Source organism: Equus caballus, chromosome 1 (genome assembly GCF_041296265.1).
Source record: "Equus caballus isolate H_3958 breed thoroughbred chromosome 1, TB-T2T, whole genome shotgun sequence".
NCBI lineage: Eukaryota > Metazoa > Chordata > Mammalia > Perissodactyla > Equidae > Equus > Equus caballus.
In genome coordinates, this window is record NC_091684.1 from 152,475,591 (window position 1) to 152,496,278 (window position 20,688).

The 20,688-nt window shown below is 36.9% G+C and overlaps 1 protein-coding gene across 1 annotated transcript in view; it reads right to left on the minus strand.

Moving 5' to 3' along the window:
* AP4E1 (adaptor related protein complex 4 subunit epsilon 1) overlaps window positions 1-20,688 on the minus strand; it is a 56,836-nt gene that overhangs the window by 3,594 nt on the left and 32,554 nt on the right. The window contains exons 14-20 of the mRNA XM_001501712.7: window positions 19,420-19,722; window positions 16,814-16,928; window positions 12,071-12,194; window positions 7,817-8,075; window positions 3,962-4,513; window positions 2,662-2,855; window positions 567-724 (exon numbers count right to left, since the gene is read on the minus strand). Of these exons, the coding sequence (XP_001501762.5) occupies window positions 567-724; window positions 2,662-2,855; window positions 3,962-4,513; window positions 7,817-8,075; window positions 12,071-12,194; window positions 16,814-16,928; window positions 19,420-19,722 (1,705 nt within the window). The remainder of the gene's footprint in view (window positions 1-566; window positions 725-2,661; window positions 2,856-3,961; window positions 4,514-7,816; window positions 8,076-12,070; window positions 12,195-16,813; window positions 16,929-19,419; window positions 19,723-20,688) is intronic.

A 20,688-nucleotide genomic window follows, 5' to 3' on the forward strand; every position in this document is an offset into this window, starting at 1 on the left:
TGGATAAACAAAATGTTGTATATTCATACAATAGAATAGTATTCTGGCTTAAAAATGAAGGAAATTTTGACACATGCTACAATATGGACGAACCTTGAAGACATTATGTTAAGTGAAATAAGCCAGTCAGAAAAGGATAAATATTATGATTCCTCTCATATGAGGTACCCAGAGTAGTCAAATCGGAGACAAAAAGTGGAATGGTGGTTGTCAGCGGCTGGAGAGGGAAAAGGAATGAGGAATTAGTGTTTAATGGGTGCAGTTTTAATTAGGGAAGAGAAAAAGTTCTGGAGATGATGATGGCGATGGTTGTACAACAACATGAATGTACTTAATGCCACTAACCTGTAAACTCAAAAATGGTTAAAATGGTAAATTTTGTTATATATATTTTACCACACACACAAAAAATTCTTTAATAAAGTCTGAAAAACACATTCATCTGAAAGATACTCATAACAGGAAATGTAGCTCTAAGAAATCTGACACTTATAAGAGGTGATTTGTGTTCTGATTATGAGAAAGCCCCTATAAACACAGGATTGCCTTTTCATGATTCTACAAACCTATAATGTCAACGACATGAAGTCTTAGTTTCCGTTGCAGGGTCTTTAGGACAGAAGGCAAAGTGGCTTGAGATTCTGACATCTTTACATTTTGCTTCACATCATTTGCAAAGGATAACCAGAGTTTGCCAAAGTCTTCAGTCGAGATTTTTAATGGTCTGAAAAATAATATTTAAAATTAGATTTATGTCCAAGAGAATGAAATGATTCTAAACCAACAAATCCATTTCAAATAACTCATGGGAATAAAACAATCATTGTATACCTGGGTGCCATAAAATTTATATTTTTAAACCAAGTATGAGTAGAAGGCTTACCATCATCCTCCAACCCGATGAAAATACTGAATAAGGAGATGTTATTAAAGTGCAAATGTCATTTCGATAAATCACTCAGTTCTGAGTATGAGTCACTTCACTAAAATTTTACCAAGTAACTTCAAGAATCATTCAAATATAATATAAAACTTTTCTTCCATGTATACTTTGGATTTGGGATAATGAGACATTCTATTAAAGTCATAAACAAGTATGAATACAAAGACCAGCACTTTAAGTAAATTAGAGCAAGAGAATGGATTTTAACAGATGTATTTTTTTTCTTTTTTGTACTGCTTTTATCATGTATAGAGATCAATAATTTTGGTGTTTTTTTTTTTTTTTTTTTTTGCTGAGGAAGATTAGCCTTGAGCTAATATCTGATGCCAATCTTCCTCTTCTTTTACTTGAGGAAAATTAGCCTTGAGCTAACATCTGTGCCAATCTTCCTCTATTTTGTGTGTGGGTCACCACCATAGCATGGCTGACAAGTGGTGTAGGTCCATGATCTGAATCTGCAAACCTGGGCCACTGAAGCAGAGCACGCTGAACCTAACAACTAGGCCAGGGGCTGGCCCCTCAATATTGTTTTAAACTATTTTATTGAGGTCATACTGGCTTATAACATGGTGTAAATTTCAGGTGTACATTACTATATATCAGTTTCTGTATAGACCTCATTGTGCTCACCATCAGTAGTCTAGTTTTTTATCCATCAAACAAATGTACTTTAAAAGTGATTCATGAGACAAGATCAAATAGTTAACAATGGGTATCTCAGGGTGGGATTACAGAGAACTTTTATATTCTACTTATATTTTTCTATAGTTGAATTTTTATAAGTATGTATTAATTTTATAATTAGGAAAAAAGATTTTTTAAAGATACAGAAGATTTTATTAATATGCACAGAACTCGTTTTGCTATATATATTGTACTTCTTCAGGTAACTAATGCTCACCATGGAATATACCTTCACAGTCACAGAATGCAAGTTTTCTGAAGGCTGGATTCTATCTAATACAGTACCATGGTCATTAATATTCTTTGACAGATTGATAGACAAGTTGTTACTAAAAGACTTGAAAGAGGAGCAAAAATTATAGCACTGTAACACAACTGGATGTGTGGAGGTTAAAAAAATTTTACAGATATTCATTGGTATTCTGCATTCTTGGTTCAGGTAGCCTTCATTTTAAAAAATGTTTGAATACAGTACAAAATATTCATAAAACTAAAGGAGAGCAGAAGAGTTAGGTTTTTCTCAATTATTCTGGTAATACTGCACAGGGCCTAGTATACTGCTAAATATGTACTATAAAAGTTTAATAACTGTTGAATAATTTTCTTACAGCTCTCTAAAGCTTAATAAACAGATTTTATGAAAGAATCAAATAAATGAAATACAAACTTGACAAGCTTTAAAAAAAAATCATGCAGAATCTTCGAAGTTATTTCAGTTTAAATATTACTTTAATATTACTTTCTCTCAGAAGTTTTCCAAGATCACTAACCAACCCCAACCTAAATTGGATGCCATATCATAATTGCTCATTGTCCCATTTACTTTCTCTGCATGACACAATTACATATGCACTCATATGAGTGTTCAATGTCTCCTCCCTTGACTGGACACTCCCTAAAGGTAGGGACTGTGTCTAGTTTTGAACTGTTAAACTCTCCAGCACCTAGCATAGTGCTTCTGCCCAGAGAAAAGGCCTAATAAATATTTGCTGAATGAATGAATAAGCTGAATTAACATTCCAGAAAATATTTACCGAATGAAATCTAATAATGATAAGTTCACTGAAAATTCGAGCTGAACAGAATGAGCATCCATCATTTGATAATTTATGAAACCAGAAAGACTTCCTTCTGTGAAAGGTTTTTCCATCTGCACACTATATTGAAAGTTTTTGGTGGTGTTTTCTGCCTCTGTTACAGGCAAGCAGCATCCAGAGTGCTCAGTGATCTGTAAATAAAAGTAATAAAAGTACTGAAGAAGAGATCAATACACACTATAATATGAATACCAATTTTCTATTTAATTGAAGTGGTACAAAAGCATACTATTGTGAGTGTGGTTAGTAACGAACCACATTATGAAGATGAAAACTACTTCACCTGAGAAAAATTCACCAGCACAGATAACTAAGAAATAAGTACACAAGTCAAAACTATGTAACAAATGGCATTACAATGAAAACTTCTGTATAATTTAACAACAATGACAAAAAAGATTATTAAACTCTAGTCTGTGGCTCTCAATCCTGGCTAGCACCAGATTTTGAAAGCTAGTAGAGTTAAAAATAAATAAATACAGGTGTCTTCCCTTCTCATTCTCCTCCCTTACTCAAGCTCTGGTGGGAGAGCTCAGCAACTGGACTGGTTTGGTTTTGCTTTGCTTTGTTAAGTTCCACAGGTGATTCTAATGCACATCTAGAGTCAGGAACTTTAGTCCTGGCTAAGCCCCTTTAACATCCCATTCAAGGCATTCCGGCTCACAGAGGAAATAGCATCAGTTTTATGGAATACTGATCTACTAATCAAATCTCATTATAACCTCACCAAGGACATCCACACAATATCGCAATTAGCATATTTCCTGAAATCATAATGGCAGTCTCTTGAAGCTAGGGAAGAAACAGAATTGATGCCTGGGCACTCAGTATAGTGCAGAGGCACACACTATTAATATCCTCATTTTAAATGTGAGGAAACTGAGGCACAAGGCAGTTACATAACTCGACCCTGTAACACAGGTCAAAAGCAGCAGAAGCAAGATTCAAAGGCAAGCAGTCCAAGTGAAGAGCCTGCATTCCTAACTACTGTGCTCTGTCAACACTCACTTTACATTTATGGGCTTCCCCACCACAATCTTTACTATGTTTCCTCATCTCTTGAATAATTCGTCCCTACTCAAAATAACGAAAAATCTGTCACACCTCTTACTTTTTTTGCTAAAGAGGAAAGAAGGAAATGGAAGAAATTTATAAACCCTCAGAAGAGCCAACGGGAGAAACACTAAGTATGCACTGACCATTTAAGGCAAAAATAATGAAGCACTTATTGTCTTACCTTGAAATTTTCTGCAGGAACAATTTCTAAGTTAGCACTTTTCAATTCCGAACCACTCTTATTAAAAACTGACCAGACCATCAATAAACAGTCATCTTTCCAAACTTTGTAAGAAGACACTGATAAGGTTTCATTACTACAGACTTCCATAAGATCTGAATGCATGTATTCAGGAGTTCCTTCCAACAACGAAGAAACTAAAGAGGTTTCATTGGCAGCCGAGGCTGCAGTGGATGGAGGGGGGTGAAAAACTTCCATGCTGTTATCAGCAAACAAAGACAGTGTACGTGGTCTGCAGTCTGAGAGCTTCTCAACCAAGGGCAGTTCTGTGAGTGACTCAGAATCCAAAAGTTCCGAACTGAGAGAAAATTTCTTTAATTCTTTGTCTCCTCTATCCTGCAAATTATCCAAATAATCTTCATAAGTCACATTTGGCGAGGAACTAAAGGAAGAACAGGTCATATTAGGAGCACTGGTTGTTTCTCCACTTTTGATTTCCTTGACTTTCGATTTTCTTCTGAACTTGTGAGAAGCAGTATCTGCTTTTCCTAGCTGCAAAAATAAAACATAATAATATAAAAAGAAACCATTCTATTAGTCATGAGTTTTAAACATTTTTCTATAATTTCAAATGAGCAATTTACTAACTTGCTAAGCTTCTATCTATAAAGCATAGATTAACAAAGAATCAGAGATGAACAAAATGTTAAGCCCTAAAATTTCTGACAGCTACATAACTTTGAACTATTAGCTAAATCTTATTTCTCATTAAAAAGACATAAAATCAGAAAAAGAAATAAGGTCAAAAAGTCAACTGTGAACAATTCTAAAAACTTGTTAGATTTCAGAACACTAGAGTACAAATTAAAAACAGTGAGGAACCTAGCCATTTTTTTGAGTTTCCAGAGTTGTCTTGTAGAAGCTAAGATACCCTCAAATGCAGGGATGGCTCAAATTCTGGTTCAGTAGTTTATAAAATGATTTCATGGCCTGTGAGTCAATAAACAGGGAAGAAAACTGATTTTACCTCAAGAATCAACTGGCAGAGGCTGACTGAACACACAGCAGGAAAGAATTCTGTGACTAGTGATGTCTGCTACAGCCTCAGGAGGGTGAACGGCAAACTTGCCATCCTTGAGCTCCCCTTCTGAGGAAGGGTCTACGAATCTCTGTAAGAAGAGCGATGGCTCTAGTGTCCCCTCGCCTCACAAAGTTCTGTCTAGATCAGGGCAGCACACTGGCATTATTACTCTAAGCCCATGTCTCCGTCCTCCTGGGGGCTTCAACACTGTGTGGCCACACGTTGCATGATTCTAGTTATCCAGAATTCTAGTTCTCTCTTCAAACCTTGTCGTTCTCTCAAGTTCCAACATCTCTTCCAACTCTCAGCAGACATTTGCCTCCTACCTTTCACTTCAGAAGTCATCAAACAAGAACCAAAATTCTATTAACACAAAAATGGAAACAAGCGAAGGAGGTGGGAAAAGTGGGTGAAAGACTTCCATTTCCAGTACCATTTGGACTCAAATTAGATGTATATTAGACTGCTTGATATTGTTCCTCAGGTCACTGATGCTCTGGGTTTTTTCAATTGCTTGTTTTTTTGTTTTGTCTTTTCTTTCTTTCTGTGTTTCATTTTGGATAGTTTCTATTATTTTGTCTTCAAGTTTAATGATCTTTTCCCCTGTACTGTCTAATCTGCTGTTAATCAGAAGCTACACAAGCCAGAAAACATAGGACTGACATCTTTGTTAAATTACTTAAGGAAAAGAAACAGTTAACCTAGAATTCACTAGCCAGAGAAAATGTCTTTTAAAACTGAAGGTGAAATAAAAGACAAAGGCGGGGGAAAAAAAATTTGACCCTTACAGTGAACTATGTAAACAAATTAACTCATAATGGACCACAGACCTAAAAATAAAAGCTAGTTAAAATGAAATACATCAATATAGCCTTGATCTATGTAACTGAGAACCTTAAACATTAGAAAAATCTGAAGGGAAAAGGATTGCTAGAGAAAAACAGCCATCTAGAACATGGAGCATATCCAGTCAGTGCCCACGCTGTGTGCTCTGCCCTAGGGACAGACAAAAAATCAGGGTTGAGGGGTGAGACGATACTTGCCAATTTTATGTAAGCATTTGCTTCCCCTCCTTTCTGCATGATGCCATCTGAGTTACAACACAGTTCCTCACAGAATTCAGGGTCCCATAAAACAGGGAAATACACTCCTTTTTTTTTTTTTTAAACTATTCTAATGATAGCTGAGGGGAAAAGAAAAGCATAAGGGGTAACTCAAAAGGATTCAGCATAACTTAAATAGAAAAACATCTTAATTACATTTCTGATTTCAAGCCCACCACAAAAGAGTCTGATGATTCATGTGTCACCCTGTGTTCTCCTGAGAAAGACTCTAACTGAAAGCTATGCACTTTGTTGAGAAGGCAGGAACCTTCCACACCAGCAATGAGGTTCACAAATCAGGGCTTCATTAGCCTGGGTGCGCTCTGACTGCTGAGAACTTGCACCAGCAGTGCCAGAGCACCCACTGGTACCTTCACCACAGCTGGCTGGTAACAACTCAAAGACCCAAGATCAGTCACTTTGCTGCTGAAGTGCAAATGCTGACGAGACAGCATTGAGATACGTTACTTATAATACTTTTAGGCTGAATTTGTTTTTTCTTAGGAGGGAATATCAAGTCTGACAGAAATGGGGTCTGGAAAACAGAGAGATACAGGCAGAGTATAGCCTAGAGTCTGGCCTAGTGTTGACAGGGATGGAGGGAAAATTCCACCAGTGGGGAGAAAAAGGATGCAAGAACTGGGATGAAGTAAAACTGAAGAAAATGTAGTTCTAATCACAATTTTGCACTAGTTAAGTTCATCAGCCCACCAAACGGCAAATTACATGGAATTCTCAGATGCTCAAAAACAGCACCTGCCCTTCACTCCAACTTTTCATTCTTTTACTATGAGAACATTATATCAGAGTAAAAAGTTGAAAATCATCATAATCATAATGCCTGAATCTAATTTTCATTTTTTGTATAATTCCTTTCAGCTTCAACATACTTTTATCTTCTTAACAGTAATACAAAGGTATAAATAAAACTTTATATTCTGGGTTTTTTGCTTAATATATCATAAGTATTTTTTTAATTTACAATGCAGCATTTATCATTTTTAAAGGCTGAGTAATATTCTGAGCTAATATAACATGTACCCATTCCCCTACTGTTAAACATCTAAACTGATTCCTATTTTTCACTTTTAGAAATGCCATTTCGAGGGGCCGGCTCCATGGCCTAGTGGTTAAGTTCAGTATGTTCTGCTTCAATGGCCCAGGTCTGCGGGTTTGGATCCCAGGTGTGGACCTACACCACTTGTCAGCCATACTGTGGCAGAGACCCACAAACCAAGTAGAGGAAAACTGGCACAGATGTTAGCTCAGGGCTAATCTTCAACAACAACAACAAAGCCATTCTGAGAACTTTTCCCATAGACATATCAATACTGTTGAACTATTATTATTGGCACCATTTCCATCAAGCCCCCATCCCACTGAGAACTGTCCTATCAACCCACAGGGGTGAGCATACCCATGGTCATATTTGGAACTTTATTTGGACCCTGACTCTGGCCCTAGCTGACTGCACTAAAGAGAACACCTGACTCAAGCTGCCATTAGATTTTCTCTTTCAGGAACATAAAAAATGTGTCGCTAGTGATTCTGGAGCTGGGGAGGCCATTTCCCACCATGTGTATAAATGACAGCCAAGAGCTTTTGTAGAGCCAATTTTTTTGTACAAAACAGGGGACACAGATTCTCAGAGGAATATAACTGACTACTTACCAAATTGATTGCACTTTCTGATCCTAACCCAACAAATAATGATGATGCCAGCAGCTGCTTTTCTTTCTCCTCTTTGGATTGGGTAAGGACTTGAGAATGATCCTTTTTTGTTATAGTCTGATCTACATTCTCCATTGTTATACTCTCTTGAGGTACAGGCGCAGCTTCAGTTTCATCACCAGTTTTGCTTTCCTTCTTGGGAAGGTAGCCCTCTTTCCCCCACAATTTCTTAATACCTTCCAGTTTCAAGCTATTTGTCCTAAGGAGATCAAAAATGAAATCTGGTCAATTTAAATAATTGCTAAATAGTTACTTTCTTGAGGCATTTTTAAAAACACATCTCTGCCATGGTTTTTCAGAAACAGCTTTCATATTACATCCCATATTCCAGAAGTAAAACCTAGGTCTCTAGATTTTATTTTAATTATAGCCAACCTCCCTCCACCCTCCAGCCAAAGGATTTAAGGCAACAAAACTCTAGACTTAGTTAAAAATTTCAGATCATTTAACTTTCACTTAGTTGCTTGAGTAAGTTGTCCAAAAATAGAACTACTGTAAATCGGTTCCTTTCCCCCATTGATTTTTCAAAAATATCTTATCTTTAATTCTGAATGCGTTACAGATCAGAAATGACTCAAGTTTCTTAGCTATAATCACTCAACAAAGGAATTAACCCTACATATTCACTAAACCCTAAAAATTCACTAAATAAAATCCTGTTGAAAGCAAAAAACATCATTCAAATCCACTACTATGTGTAAACTTACCTTTAATCCAAAAGATTTTCTTAATATCAACACTAGCTACATTTTCAACTATTATAAATGTAATTTTATAAAAATGAAATAAGGTTTGATCTATAAAAGAAAACAGTAAGATTTCTGGAAAAAGCATCAAGGTTAGGAGTTTTCTATACCTGAGTTGAAGAAGAGTTAAAGTAGTGATTAGAATTTGGACTCACCTACAATTATCCCAAAAGTTACAGCTGTGAATCTAGAGTGAATAATATAATCATAAGCGCTGGCTGAAACAGCCAAAGACTGCCTCTGTTGTTTACATATAAAAACTATGTGTCCTTGGCACTTAGCTCATTTAAGCATCCCTGTCATGGTCCAAAATAGCATTTTGAAAATTTATATTACAAGATAGGCAGATCATGAGATGAATCTAAAAGAAAGACTCAGAAATATCTGTACTAATTATTATTCCCTTCTAATTTGCTGGAATCATGAACAATCTGATTTTCTGTACTCTGCCAGAAACAAAAACAGGTAGTTATACTTCATATTGAGTGAAGAACTGATACTATTAAGCACAAATGGGCTGAAAGAAAATCTGAATATTAATAAAGCACACCCAACAGGAAATTAGTCCATTCCTCCTCAATCTATTTTACTGAAGAATGTTTCTTTACAAATATCTTCCTTTCTCCCTGTCTTTCAGGTACCAAAAGAGTTTTCTAAAAGTTTTTAAAAAATAAAAACCATTAGTTATCTATCAAACCTCTTAGAAGAAAACTGATTGTCCTTGCATGAGCAGATCTGAAAGTAGTCATGGGAACCACTAAACTGAACACCAACATCTCTAGGCTGCTCAACAGCAGCAACTCAAAGGGATTCATGAATGCCCACAACAGGATTACAGTGCTTCTGTAACCCTGTTCACCAAAACAAATCCTTTAATTATTAAGGAAAAAAAAGAGCAGCTCCCCAAGTTCCACTAATAAATGATCCAACTATTAGTTTAACCAAAAAAAGGCAGGTACACTGGACACTAGAATGCTCCATCTAGATCCCCCTTCAATGAAGCACTTGTTGCCCAGCTGTTGGGAGTGCAGGTCCCTCTGGAATCGCCTCGGCCGCAGAGGGCCACCTCACCCGAGATCACACCCCTTTCCAGGGCAGCCCACATCCAGTGACTGATCCTGGCCACCCATTTTGGCCTAACTAAGGACAAATCTGAAGGGCCATTCTAGCTTCAGACCTCCCCGTAGGGTCGGGAGAAGCTGTCATTGGCACTGCATCACATCTCATCTTCTTCCTCTGCCCAAACCTGCTCCTTTCCCCTTCCTTCCACAGATGTTGATCCCAAGGGCACTCTTTTATATCCTGCATGCTAAATTCCACCACAGAATGAGCTTCCGAGGGAACCCAACCCACAACAACGGGCAAAATGAGAAAGGGGAGGAAAAATAAGCCTAAAAGGAGTCTTGACTTATTTTAAAGATTTTTCTGGCTCATTTCATCTGCATACATGCCTATTATCAACACAAATTTTTTCTGTCATGCATTACATATAGACAGTTTAAAAAGCAGGAAAATAAGAGAACAGCAAAAGGCCATTTCATACACAAAATACACTTCTTTATGATACAAAACATATTGTAAAAGAATTTTTTTAAACATGAGTCATCTTTGCCTGGATTTTGACAACAATAATAATATAATTCGTGGTTTTATATGGTATATTGTATTGTTTTTAATCAGACCATTCAAAGAAAGATGTAAATTCTGGCCAAGCAACCTTCAAAAGATTAGGGATAGACTTTAATTCAGCTCTAGGAATTCCCATTTGAGGAAGGGTACTGCCCCATAACAGGTCTTAAGGTAAGAAATTCTAAATTGGGCTTGCAACTACTTTATTCCCAGTTTGCCAGAGACTGCAGAAGAGCGACTGTCTCCTCTCTAAAGCTGATTACCTTGCTAACTACCACACGGGTTCCTAATCTGAAATAATGTATGAGCTGTGGTCCTCTTTGGAAAGAAATTTTAAATTCATCCTTCATGTTCCATTTCACCATAATACAGCATACGTATAATTCCTTAGCAGCTTTGCCAAATATCATTTCTCTGAGGGTAAGACATGCATATGTACAGGAATTACAAGGCCCTGTCGAGTCCTCTAGATCCTAGCTCAATACCAAAAATGCAAATGCTGTCACCTATTGTGCAGGTAAAAGGGACTGTCTAAGCTTCCTTCCCGGGTTTGAAGGGTTCCTGTCTCTCCTTCCCTTGCCCCTCTGGTTCCATTTGGGGCACTTAATTGCAATCACATGCCCACATGCTCCCCATGCTTCCCAAAATTAAATGTCTGGGAAAGAAAAGGGTGAAAGGGTATCAACAGAGCAGGAAAACAAAGGCTAAGAAAGAGAAGTTGAATTTATGCCATCTCATGCGACATATTTTACATTCCTCATAATCTATGTGTCATTCTTCTAATAAATGCTTCTTATAACTATCTCATTGGAAGACTGACAAATGCAAAGATGAACATAAAATAAGGAGACTGACTCCTTAATGAACACATGAGAACTCAAAATTCAAATGGCATCTTTCAAAGTTGTCACCTTTGAGATTTTATCACATTTATTCCAACCATGCTGCCACTTCTCAAAACATTTTTTAACTCTTTTAGAAAAAGCTCCTTCACAGACAAGAAAGCCATTTTCATTTTCTATGTCACATCAGTATACTATTGACCAAAGTTATCCAGACTGATCACTAATTTTATTTGGTAAACTCAGCTTTTGCATAATGATGATCATGATGGCAATGACAATTATTATTAACAATAGCAGCTACCATTTATCAATCACTTACTATGTACTGGGTTAGATGAGGCACTTTACATTCATCTCATTTTATTAACTTAATCATGTTTCTAAAAATTATTTATTTATATTTCCAAAATCAAAATCTAAAAAGGAAGAAGATTTGGCTCTATGTGAGACATTTAGACAAACATGTCACGAATTTTTAAGGTGGCTGGAAAGAGGCTCTGAAAGCATTTTGAGCAAATCACAGAGCCTCCCGAAGTGAAGTCAGTTTCCTTATTTTATGTTCATCTCTATATTTGTTAATCTTCCAATCAGATGGTTATAGTAAGTAGATTATGAGGAATGTAGAAAGATATGCTGAATACTCACCTGGTTATATAAGTTTTGATACAGTTTTGATTTCAAAAAATATATATATGTATATATGTGTATATGTGTATATATATTTATACACATATACATACAATATGTAGTAATAACACACATATCATTACCTTGTGTACATCCTATGCTGTCTTGGAAGTAAGCAAGCTCTCTTGAAGTATAAGGACAGACTATACAGTATCAACATCTTAAGAGCAATAAATAGAAACAACTGAAACAACAGCCCATGCAGAATTTAGCTTTCAGAAACCCTTCTATATTAAAAGACAGTTAAACACTCCCATGTTCTCAATTTTAATGGGAAAGGAACTTACTCTTTCAGCCCTGTCTCCGCACTATTCCCAGATATATCTGAACCAAGAGAAATGCCAGCCGGAGATTGTCGTCCAGTGAAGCCAGATGAAGAAAAGGAAAGTCCATATGGTTCAAAATTGAGAACTAGAATTTTAAAACAGTAACAGAGATTCATATTTAAAACAAAGCAAAAATTATGGGGAAAAAAAGCAAAAATTATCAGTTACCATTCACTACTGAAATAAAATAATTGAAGACTAGAATGCAGTGACAACTTTTAAACTAGAAGGAACTCTGGAGATAATCTAATCAAATATTTATAATAATTATAATAATAATAAAGTAGCCATAATTTATTGAATGTCTACTACAGTCTTCATACTATTTGTTGATCAAAGACAAACAGTCCTTCATTTTTATCTTTTTACCTCCCTTAGAGAGAAAAAAGGATTCAATTACGAAAGACAGCTGATAAACCAGGTGTACTGAAAAGTCGCTGCTCTCAGGCAAAATGTTTAATGAACTATGAATGAAGAGATGACTATGTTTTGCTTAATGAAAGGCTCTTCAGCACATTCCTATACCAAATGGATTGATGGAAGTCCTCAGTGTGAAATCTCCCTTACTGACAAAGAACAAGGTTTACTCAGGTTCAGATCCCTTTGAGTCTGTATACCCCAATGAACTCAACCAGAGCCATGAAAATTCATATCGTTACTGTGACAGAGCAGATGCCAATATACATTCTCCTCTTGTTTCTAGTAATAAAACCCTCCATTCATAGCTGGGTACATGCCACCAAGAAAAGAGATGACATTTCCAGACTCCTTTGCCCTGTGACTGAGGTCTGGCCAATGAAATTGTGCACACATTTTGTGCACAACCTCTGGGAGGAATCTTCCTGAAAGAAAAAACATCTTTCTTCTTTCCCTTCCTCTTTTATATTCATGAGGCCATCAGATCGTAGGCTGCCTACATCTGGATTTCTTTAATGGGACAGAGCAATAACCTTCTGCCTTGTATAAGGCCCCACTTTGTTTTCTAATACGCCATTTAACTAAACCTAATCTAACTGGCACATTTATCTTTTTGGACGGTCTGGATTATAATACAAAGGACCTTCTTAAATCATAAAAAGTATCTTCGAGGAGCCAGCCCCATGGCTGAGTGGTTAAAGTTCTGCACAGTCCACTTCAGTGGCCCGGGTTCACCAGTTCAGATCTCAGGCACAAACATACTCCACTCATCAGCCATGCTGTGGCAACATCCCACGTACAAAATAGAGGAAGACTGGCACAGACGTTAGCTCACGGTTAATCATCCTTAAGCAAAAAAAAAGAGGAAGACTGCTAACACATGTTAGCTCAGGGCAAATCTTTCTCACCAAAAAAATAGGCTAGAAAATATAAATGTGAACTTCTGTAATTATTGTCCTCATTTTACAAATGAGGAAACTGTGGCAGAGTTTGTCACGAACATACCCAAGATTACAAAGGTAGAAAATGATAGAGCCAGATAAAAAATTAGATACTCTGGTTCCAGAGCTGCACTCTCAACTATTATATTATACTGCCTCCTCCCAAGGAAACAGCATCTAATCCTAAGAGTACTAAATAAATACTTGTTTGTTAGCTAAATGATTGATACAGAAGAGGAATCAATGTGAAGAAGAAATAACAATGGGCTAGTTAATAATCAGAAGAATTGAGTTCTTGATGCAGGCTGGATGTCAACTAAGTGTATGAACTAGACCTTAATTTCTTTGTAAAGTGAAGAGTTCGGACTAGATCAGCAGTTTCCAAACGCTGATTTAAGAACCAGCATCAAGCTGACTTCATAGAATCTCCCATGGACCTTTGTATACATACAGCCAAACCTCCAGAGGTTCAGATACAGAATGTATACAAGTAGGGCTCAAAAATCTGTATCATTTTTAAAAACTCTCTTTGTGACTCTCATAATCATTTTTGCACCACTTGTCTAAATCTTTCTAAAGTCCTTTTCAGCCACAATATCCACTCATTTTAAGCTTTTCAATCATCTAGTTTAACCTTCTGTCCCACATTGGCCTCTTTCTAATAGCACCTGACGGTCAGTCATCCAGACTCTGCATTAACACTTCCAATAACAGTAAAATGTTTCCTATGCACAAGTAAAGACAAAAAGTTTAAACCAAAGAGCAACTAAAGATAAAGAGTTTAAGCAAACAGCAGAAAGAATTCAAAATTAGAGGTAGAGAGTTTGAAAGTAGAAAGAAAAAGACTAGACATGGAAGAGGACATATCTGGAGAATAGTCAGATAAAATCCAATCCTGAGACAAAAAAATTAAAAATTGTCATCAAAGGAAGGCCTGGAAAGGTTTGAGAATGAAGTTCAAACGACATTATTTTCATTCTTTAGTGAAAATTTCCCAAGATCCTTACAGAGGTGAATGACTGGAAGGGCCAAAGATTTTTAGGAGGTAACTAGATGTGCAGGCGCTCGTGTGCACTTGGGGAGCTAGAGGAGAACAACGGTGCGCAGGAGTCAGGAGAAGGAAGAAGAGGGCTGAACTGCAACTTAAGGAACACAGGGAAGTTCACCAGAGGAAGAGTGAGGGCACAGGGCAATTCCTGCAGAAAAGCAAGCACGAGCTGGAGGCAGACAAAGTCCTCGGGAGTCGCGAGTTACTGCAAGTAATGCAGGTGAGAGATAAGATATAAACCATCCTGCGCATCAGTGAGTAACTCAATATTTAACCTCCGTGACTTTATACGCACACTTCTTCATCTTACCTTGTACCGCAGTGCTTTTATATCTTCATCATTTGCCTATACTTCTCTGACCATCCCCAACTGTTATTTTTTTTAATTTTATTTTTTGAGAGACTAACAATCTCAACTTGACGTGGTTTTCTAAGAGCCATGGTTTTGTAGTCAGGAGATTACACTGCTATTTCCCTTTACTATTTCCACTTTTATCTAACATTGGGGTTACAACATATTCAAATAATGTTTTAACAGAATAATCCAAACTCATGCCTAAATGCTTTTCTTGAATGGTAACTGGTAATAAAAGTTTGTTTCCCACTATCCTATTTTTGCCAATTTCTTTAAGTACCATTCATAAAAGTGACATTTAACTTGAATGATTTATAAAAAACTTAAATAAGATCAGTATCAGAATTGCTGATATTTGAAGGATTCCAGAATTAATAACTTTTTAGGCAGTAAATACCTATTTTTCCCCTACTCTTTATTTTCTAATAGCCACTCCAATTCTAAGATATATAATTTTATAACTTATTCCTCAAGTATTTATTAAGTACTTGCTATGTCCTGTCTTGTAACTGATTTTCTTTTCCATGATATAACAGACAGTCTAAATTCATAAAATTTCAATTTACTTTAGAGAACTTTTGAAAAACAGATTTGGGAGGAGAGAGGAAGAGCCTAATTTGAGCACTTAAGCTCATTTATAATGATGGTTCTATGGAAAAAAATGTACTTGGCAAAGGAATGGATTAGCTTGGGGAATTCCAGGGCTATCTATTATATTTGTGTCAGCCACTTAACTTATTTTAAGAAAGAAGACAAGCAGTGCCAGGAATTAGGTCTTGTCCTATCTCCCCTTCCCTACCCTACTCTTGAATAGCAACAATAGCACCTGATGGCCCCTAGACATTTGAAAATAAGGAAATATGGCAATTAGACCACATCTCCCACTCTGGAACTCCAGATTTTCACTCCACGCCGTGGATGTCATAAGGCCTCTATATACACTATAGTCAGAGGTCAGGCAATCGTAATTCATAACTTTATTTTTTCCTCCACATATGCTATCAATATATGAGGCATTAATAGGAAGGAAATTGATTACCCTTTGAAAGAAAATTGAATTTTCTAGGCCATTAGGTATCACTATGCTAAATAATATGTCAAAAATCTTAAAAGAACAAATACTTCTGCAAAAAAGATAACATCAAGGCTATTATTAGTGTTCATACCTTTAGGTCTCATTTTAGGATCAACCATTTAGTTGTATTCGTAGGCCTAGCACAGAGGCTGAAAAATAATACGTACTCAACAAAATCATTAAATGATGAATAGAGAAAAAAAGACCTTTCAACATTGAACTTTTCAGTATAAAATTCTGAAATCCTATATATATAACATTCAGTGGTCTCCCTTTATTCATACACATACTTTCCAGCCACCAGCCAAATATCTCAATGATTTTCTCTTTATCAAAATCATGGCAGAAGTCTTTCACTGACAGGCTACATTTCTTAAATGTAAAGTTATTCTTTCCTTTCTTAGCTTTCCCAATTTCAGTGATCAGATATTTTGCTGGAGGAAGAAGTCTAAGATACTTAAGATATACAGGACTGCTCAGAATGAAAACGAAACCCACCAGTCCACAGTAACCACAGTTTCTTTCTGAAACTTATCCACTGATATGCTCACACTAGCATCTGTCAGCCTTCTAGCACAGTGACCAACATGATAATTCCACCTTCGAGTTCTTTCAAAATTCCAAGATGGCTGTCATATCTTAGGCACTTATGTATATGGAGCCTATGACTTTGGGAATACCTCTAGGCTAACTTTTTTTTTCTGGGTAGCCAAAGACCTAGTCAGGGTAAATAAGTTACAAGCACATTTAAAGAGGGATAATAAAAGTAAATATCCTCAGTTATTTACTTACATGATGATAATATCTATTGCATTAAAAAAAATGATGTCCCTACGATCTAGTTTATTATAAACCCATGAAACATTACCTTTTCCCTGAGAAAGCTTCTCCTCCTGCCGTTGGTGGTGAGGTTTGTAAGGTGCTGCGCCCTGACTGAGTTCTTCAGCCACAAAACCATCCAAAAAAGATAAAGAAGCATCTACCTGTATTAAAATGAAGCAAAAATTAGGAATTAAAAAAATTTACCTCAGGGGCTGGCCCGGTGGTGCAGCGGTTAAGTTCACACGTTCTGCTTCAGCGGCCCAGGGTTCGCCAGTTCAGATCCCGGGTGCGGACCTATGCATCACCTGCCAAGCCATGCTGTGGCAGTCATCCCACATATAAAGCAAAGGAAGATGGGCACGGATGTTAGCTCAGGGCCAGTCTTCCTCAGCAAAAAGAGGAGGACTGGCAGCAGATGTTAGCTCAGGGCTAATCTTCCTCAAAAAAAAAAAAAAATTTACCCTCAACAGTAGATGGTACCTTCACATAAGTAATTTAGGGCCATATATCCTAAAAATAATTTTTAACTGAAAAACAGAACTTCAATTCTAAAAAGCACTATCCAACTCTCTAGCTTTCTGAAACATCTATTATCAAATGAATCAGCTAAGAATCTAACAGTGTAAGTCATTTGCAGTTATTACTAATTTCATTGCATTCAGAACACGTTTTTGAGCATCCAATATGTTAGGACATCATGTTAGGTGCTTTGATTGAGTCTTCACACATTTGCACTCTCATAAAACTTGTAATCTACTAGAGGAGAAGACATACACTATAACTACAGTGTCTGTATTTGTTTCCTGCTGCTAGGGGCTAAAAACAAAGTGTTGACAAGGCTAGATCCTTCTGGAGGCTCCAGGGGAGACTAAGTTCCTCGTCTCTTCCAGCTTCTAGAGGCTGCCAGCATTCCTTGGCTTGTGGCCACATCACTCCAATCTCTGCTTCTCTTGTTACTCTGCCTTCTCTCTGACCTCTTGCCTCACTTTTATAAGGACACTTGTGATTATATCCTGCCTACTCAGATAATCCAGGATAATCTCCCCATCACAAAATCTTTAACTTAATCAAATCTACAAAGACCCTTTTACCAGGTAAGGTGACATACCTACAGGTTCCAGGGATTAAGATGTGGACATCTTGAGGGGGCCATTATTCAGCTTCCCACAGTGCCTTTGATTTAACTATCCTATTCCCTTCCACCTGAAAATGCTTTTTCACAAATCTATGGAAAATTACTTAATTTCAGCAGGAATAGAAAGGTACAAGAGAAGGATTAAATGAAAAGAACTAAGAAATGAAGAGAGATTAAGAGAAAAGGAGAAAAGAAAAAAGGCGTAGAGAGAGAAAAATAAGATATACACAAGAGGATACAGCAGTGATGACCTCACAAACCACAGATTTGCTTCTCCTGATTTAGCCAAGTGTATGCAAACAGCTCAGATAATTTAGAACAGCAAGTAACTCAAATATTTAAGTCACATGTCACACTCTGAATTTGGAAAGGTTTAGTTTATTTTTTCTTTTTTTAATATTTACTGTCCAGTCCTTTTTTTATTTTGTAATTTTACTGATTTTAGTGAGGAAGATCGGCCCTGAGCTAACACCTGTGCCAACCTTCCTCTGTTGTGTGTGGGACAGCGCCACAGCGTGACTTGATGCGTGCTGGGAAGGTCTGCACCTGGGATCTGAACCTGCGAGCCCCAGGCTGCCAAAGTGGAGCATGTGAACTTAAGCACTACGCCACCAGGCTGGCCCCTGGGAAGGCTGAGTTTCAACAAGAGTCTTAAGGGATGAAGCTATGTCATCACTGTTATCTTTTATTGGAGGAAAGGGGAAGTGCAATTACTTCCTAATTTAATACTATATATAGCATATTTATTCATCATTTCAATGAATGTCTCTGAAATGCATACCAGATGTTAAAGCAAGACCTCTGCCCTTGAGGAGCTATTGAAAGAAGTAATGAACAAGGTTCAAAATGAATGCAAGCCACGAAAATCTCAATCAGAATTAGTGAGAACACTGCCTATCCTCTCCTCTTTCTCAACTATATGACATCTAATACACAAAAATTTGAACAAATCTGGTCTCCTTTTGGAAGTTTTCTGATTTACACCAATCTGAGGAAGAGACTGGTACAAAGTCAGAGGGTGCGTAGTAACTGAGCACTTCGGGTCAAAGGAGGTGGTGGCTGACAGCAGGTGGGAGAAGGAAAGCTGGGTGATGAGGTTCCAAATGGTAAAGAATTCAGATAGTAGATTGACAAAATAAAACGGAGAACTATTTTTTTACATTCTCACAGAAAACAGAGTAATAATAAAATGACATATTAGAGAAGTCCAAAGGAGATAAAACTAAAAAATTCTTGAATTATGATATATTAAAAGAGATTGTCACTGAATATAAATCCCTTCACTGCAGTTCTCCAGAAGAGAGACTCTTCTATTCCCGACTATCAGGAATTTAGGATCACTACTGAACGGAAGCTCTCAAATTCTGTCTCATGCTAATGTGAGGAAAACGCCAACCTTCATTTTAAGTGCTACAGAAGCTATATTTTGATATATTCCAGATATATCACAAAAATGCAAGAATTACTCTGTTTAAAAACAATGCACTTTTTAAAAAGATGGAATGCAGATGCCTTACCACCATGTCTTCACAACTCTTGTCAACTGGAAGCAAGCTCTTCATAAGTTCCACATTCTCATGCAAATGTTTTAATTCAAATGCATGTTGTCTCATACAAGTATCCAAAGATCCAGTAAATTCTTGGATTAACTTCTCAACTACGTTAGAAGAGTGTGCTTGCACCGTCAACTTGGTCACAGCAGCAATTAACCAGGCCTTTGTTTCCGAAGAGACAGAGTCATTCATGAGTAACTTGTAGAGCTTGGTTATAACTTGCTCTGGCGTTTCCTTATCTAAGAGGTAGGAATACTCCCCTAACACCTATGAGCAAAATAAAGAGATGTTTACATACAAATATCAAGTTATATAGCAAACTACACTCAAACACCTAAATAAAGTGCCTACTGCCAGACTGAATTTAATCCAGACTAAACATATTCTCACGGTGAAGAAATTTTTGGATAAAGACACAATTACACATTTCAGGCTCAAAATTATATCAAGAATTGGAAGTCAATACAAAAAGGTTTCCACATCTTTATCATTAACAATATATAAAGCAGCATACCCTTACAAGTTAGGTTTCTTCTCAACTTCCAGGTTTGGTTGTTGGTTTTTACAAGCACTTTCACATTGTTACTATTTTCCAATAAGCATGTAAAAGAGTACTTCTCACATGCTAATATGCATAAGAATCACCTGAGGTGTTTCATAAAAATACAGATTTCTAGGCTGTACCCCAGATATTCTGATTCAGTATGTCTGTGGTGGGGATCTAAGATACACGTTTTGAACAAGTGTCTGCTGATTCTGATCTAGATGATCCATAGAAGAGACACTGAGGAACAGTGATCTGTTACATATCTTTTTTTTACATCTAACTTATCCAGGTGATATATAATCCTATTGGTCTAAGAATCATTAATAAACTGATAATTCATGGAGTGTGAGATCTTTCCTAAGTGGTATTTATGAAGCACTTTCATGTCTTTGGTGTAATGTTGGCACCAGCAAGAAAAAACAGAGGGAGGTGAGGTGATAGGCAAGGGTAGATTTATAGCTGGTAACAAGAGGAGGAAAAAGAAACAGGACTAAATAAGCTCAATCCTTAAATAGTAAGATAACGTTCTGAGTGGTTTAATAAAAGATAGAAGGTAGCTCTAGAAGAGCAGATAACCTAAATCCCAGTTCAAAATCAATGGACTTATGCTTCTAGGAAGATGGAGTAGATGTACTTTTCCCCTCCTCTTCCCGCTAAGTACACCTAAAAACCCTTGATGTTATGTA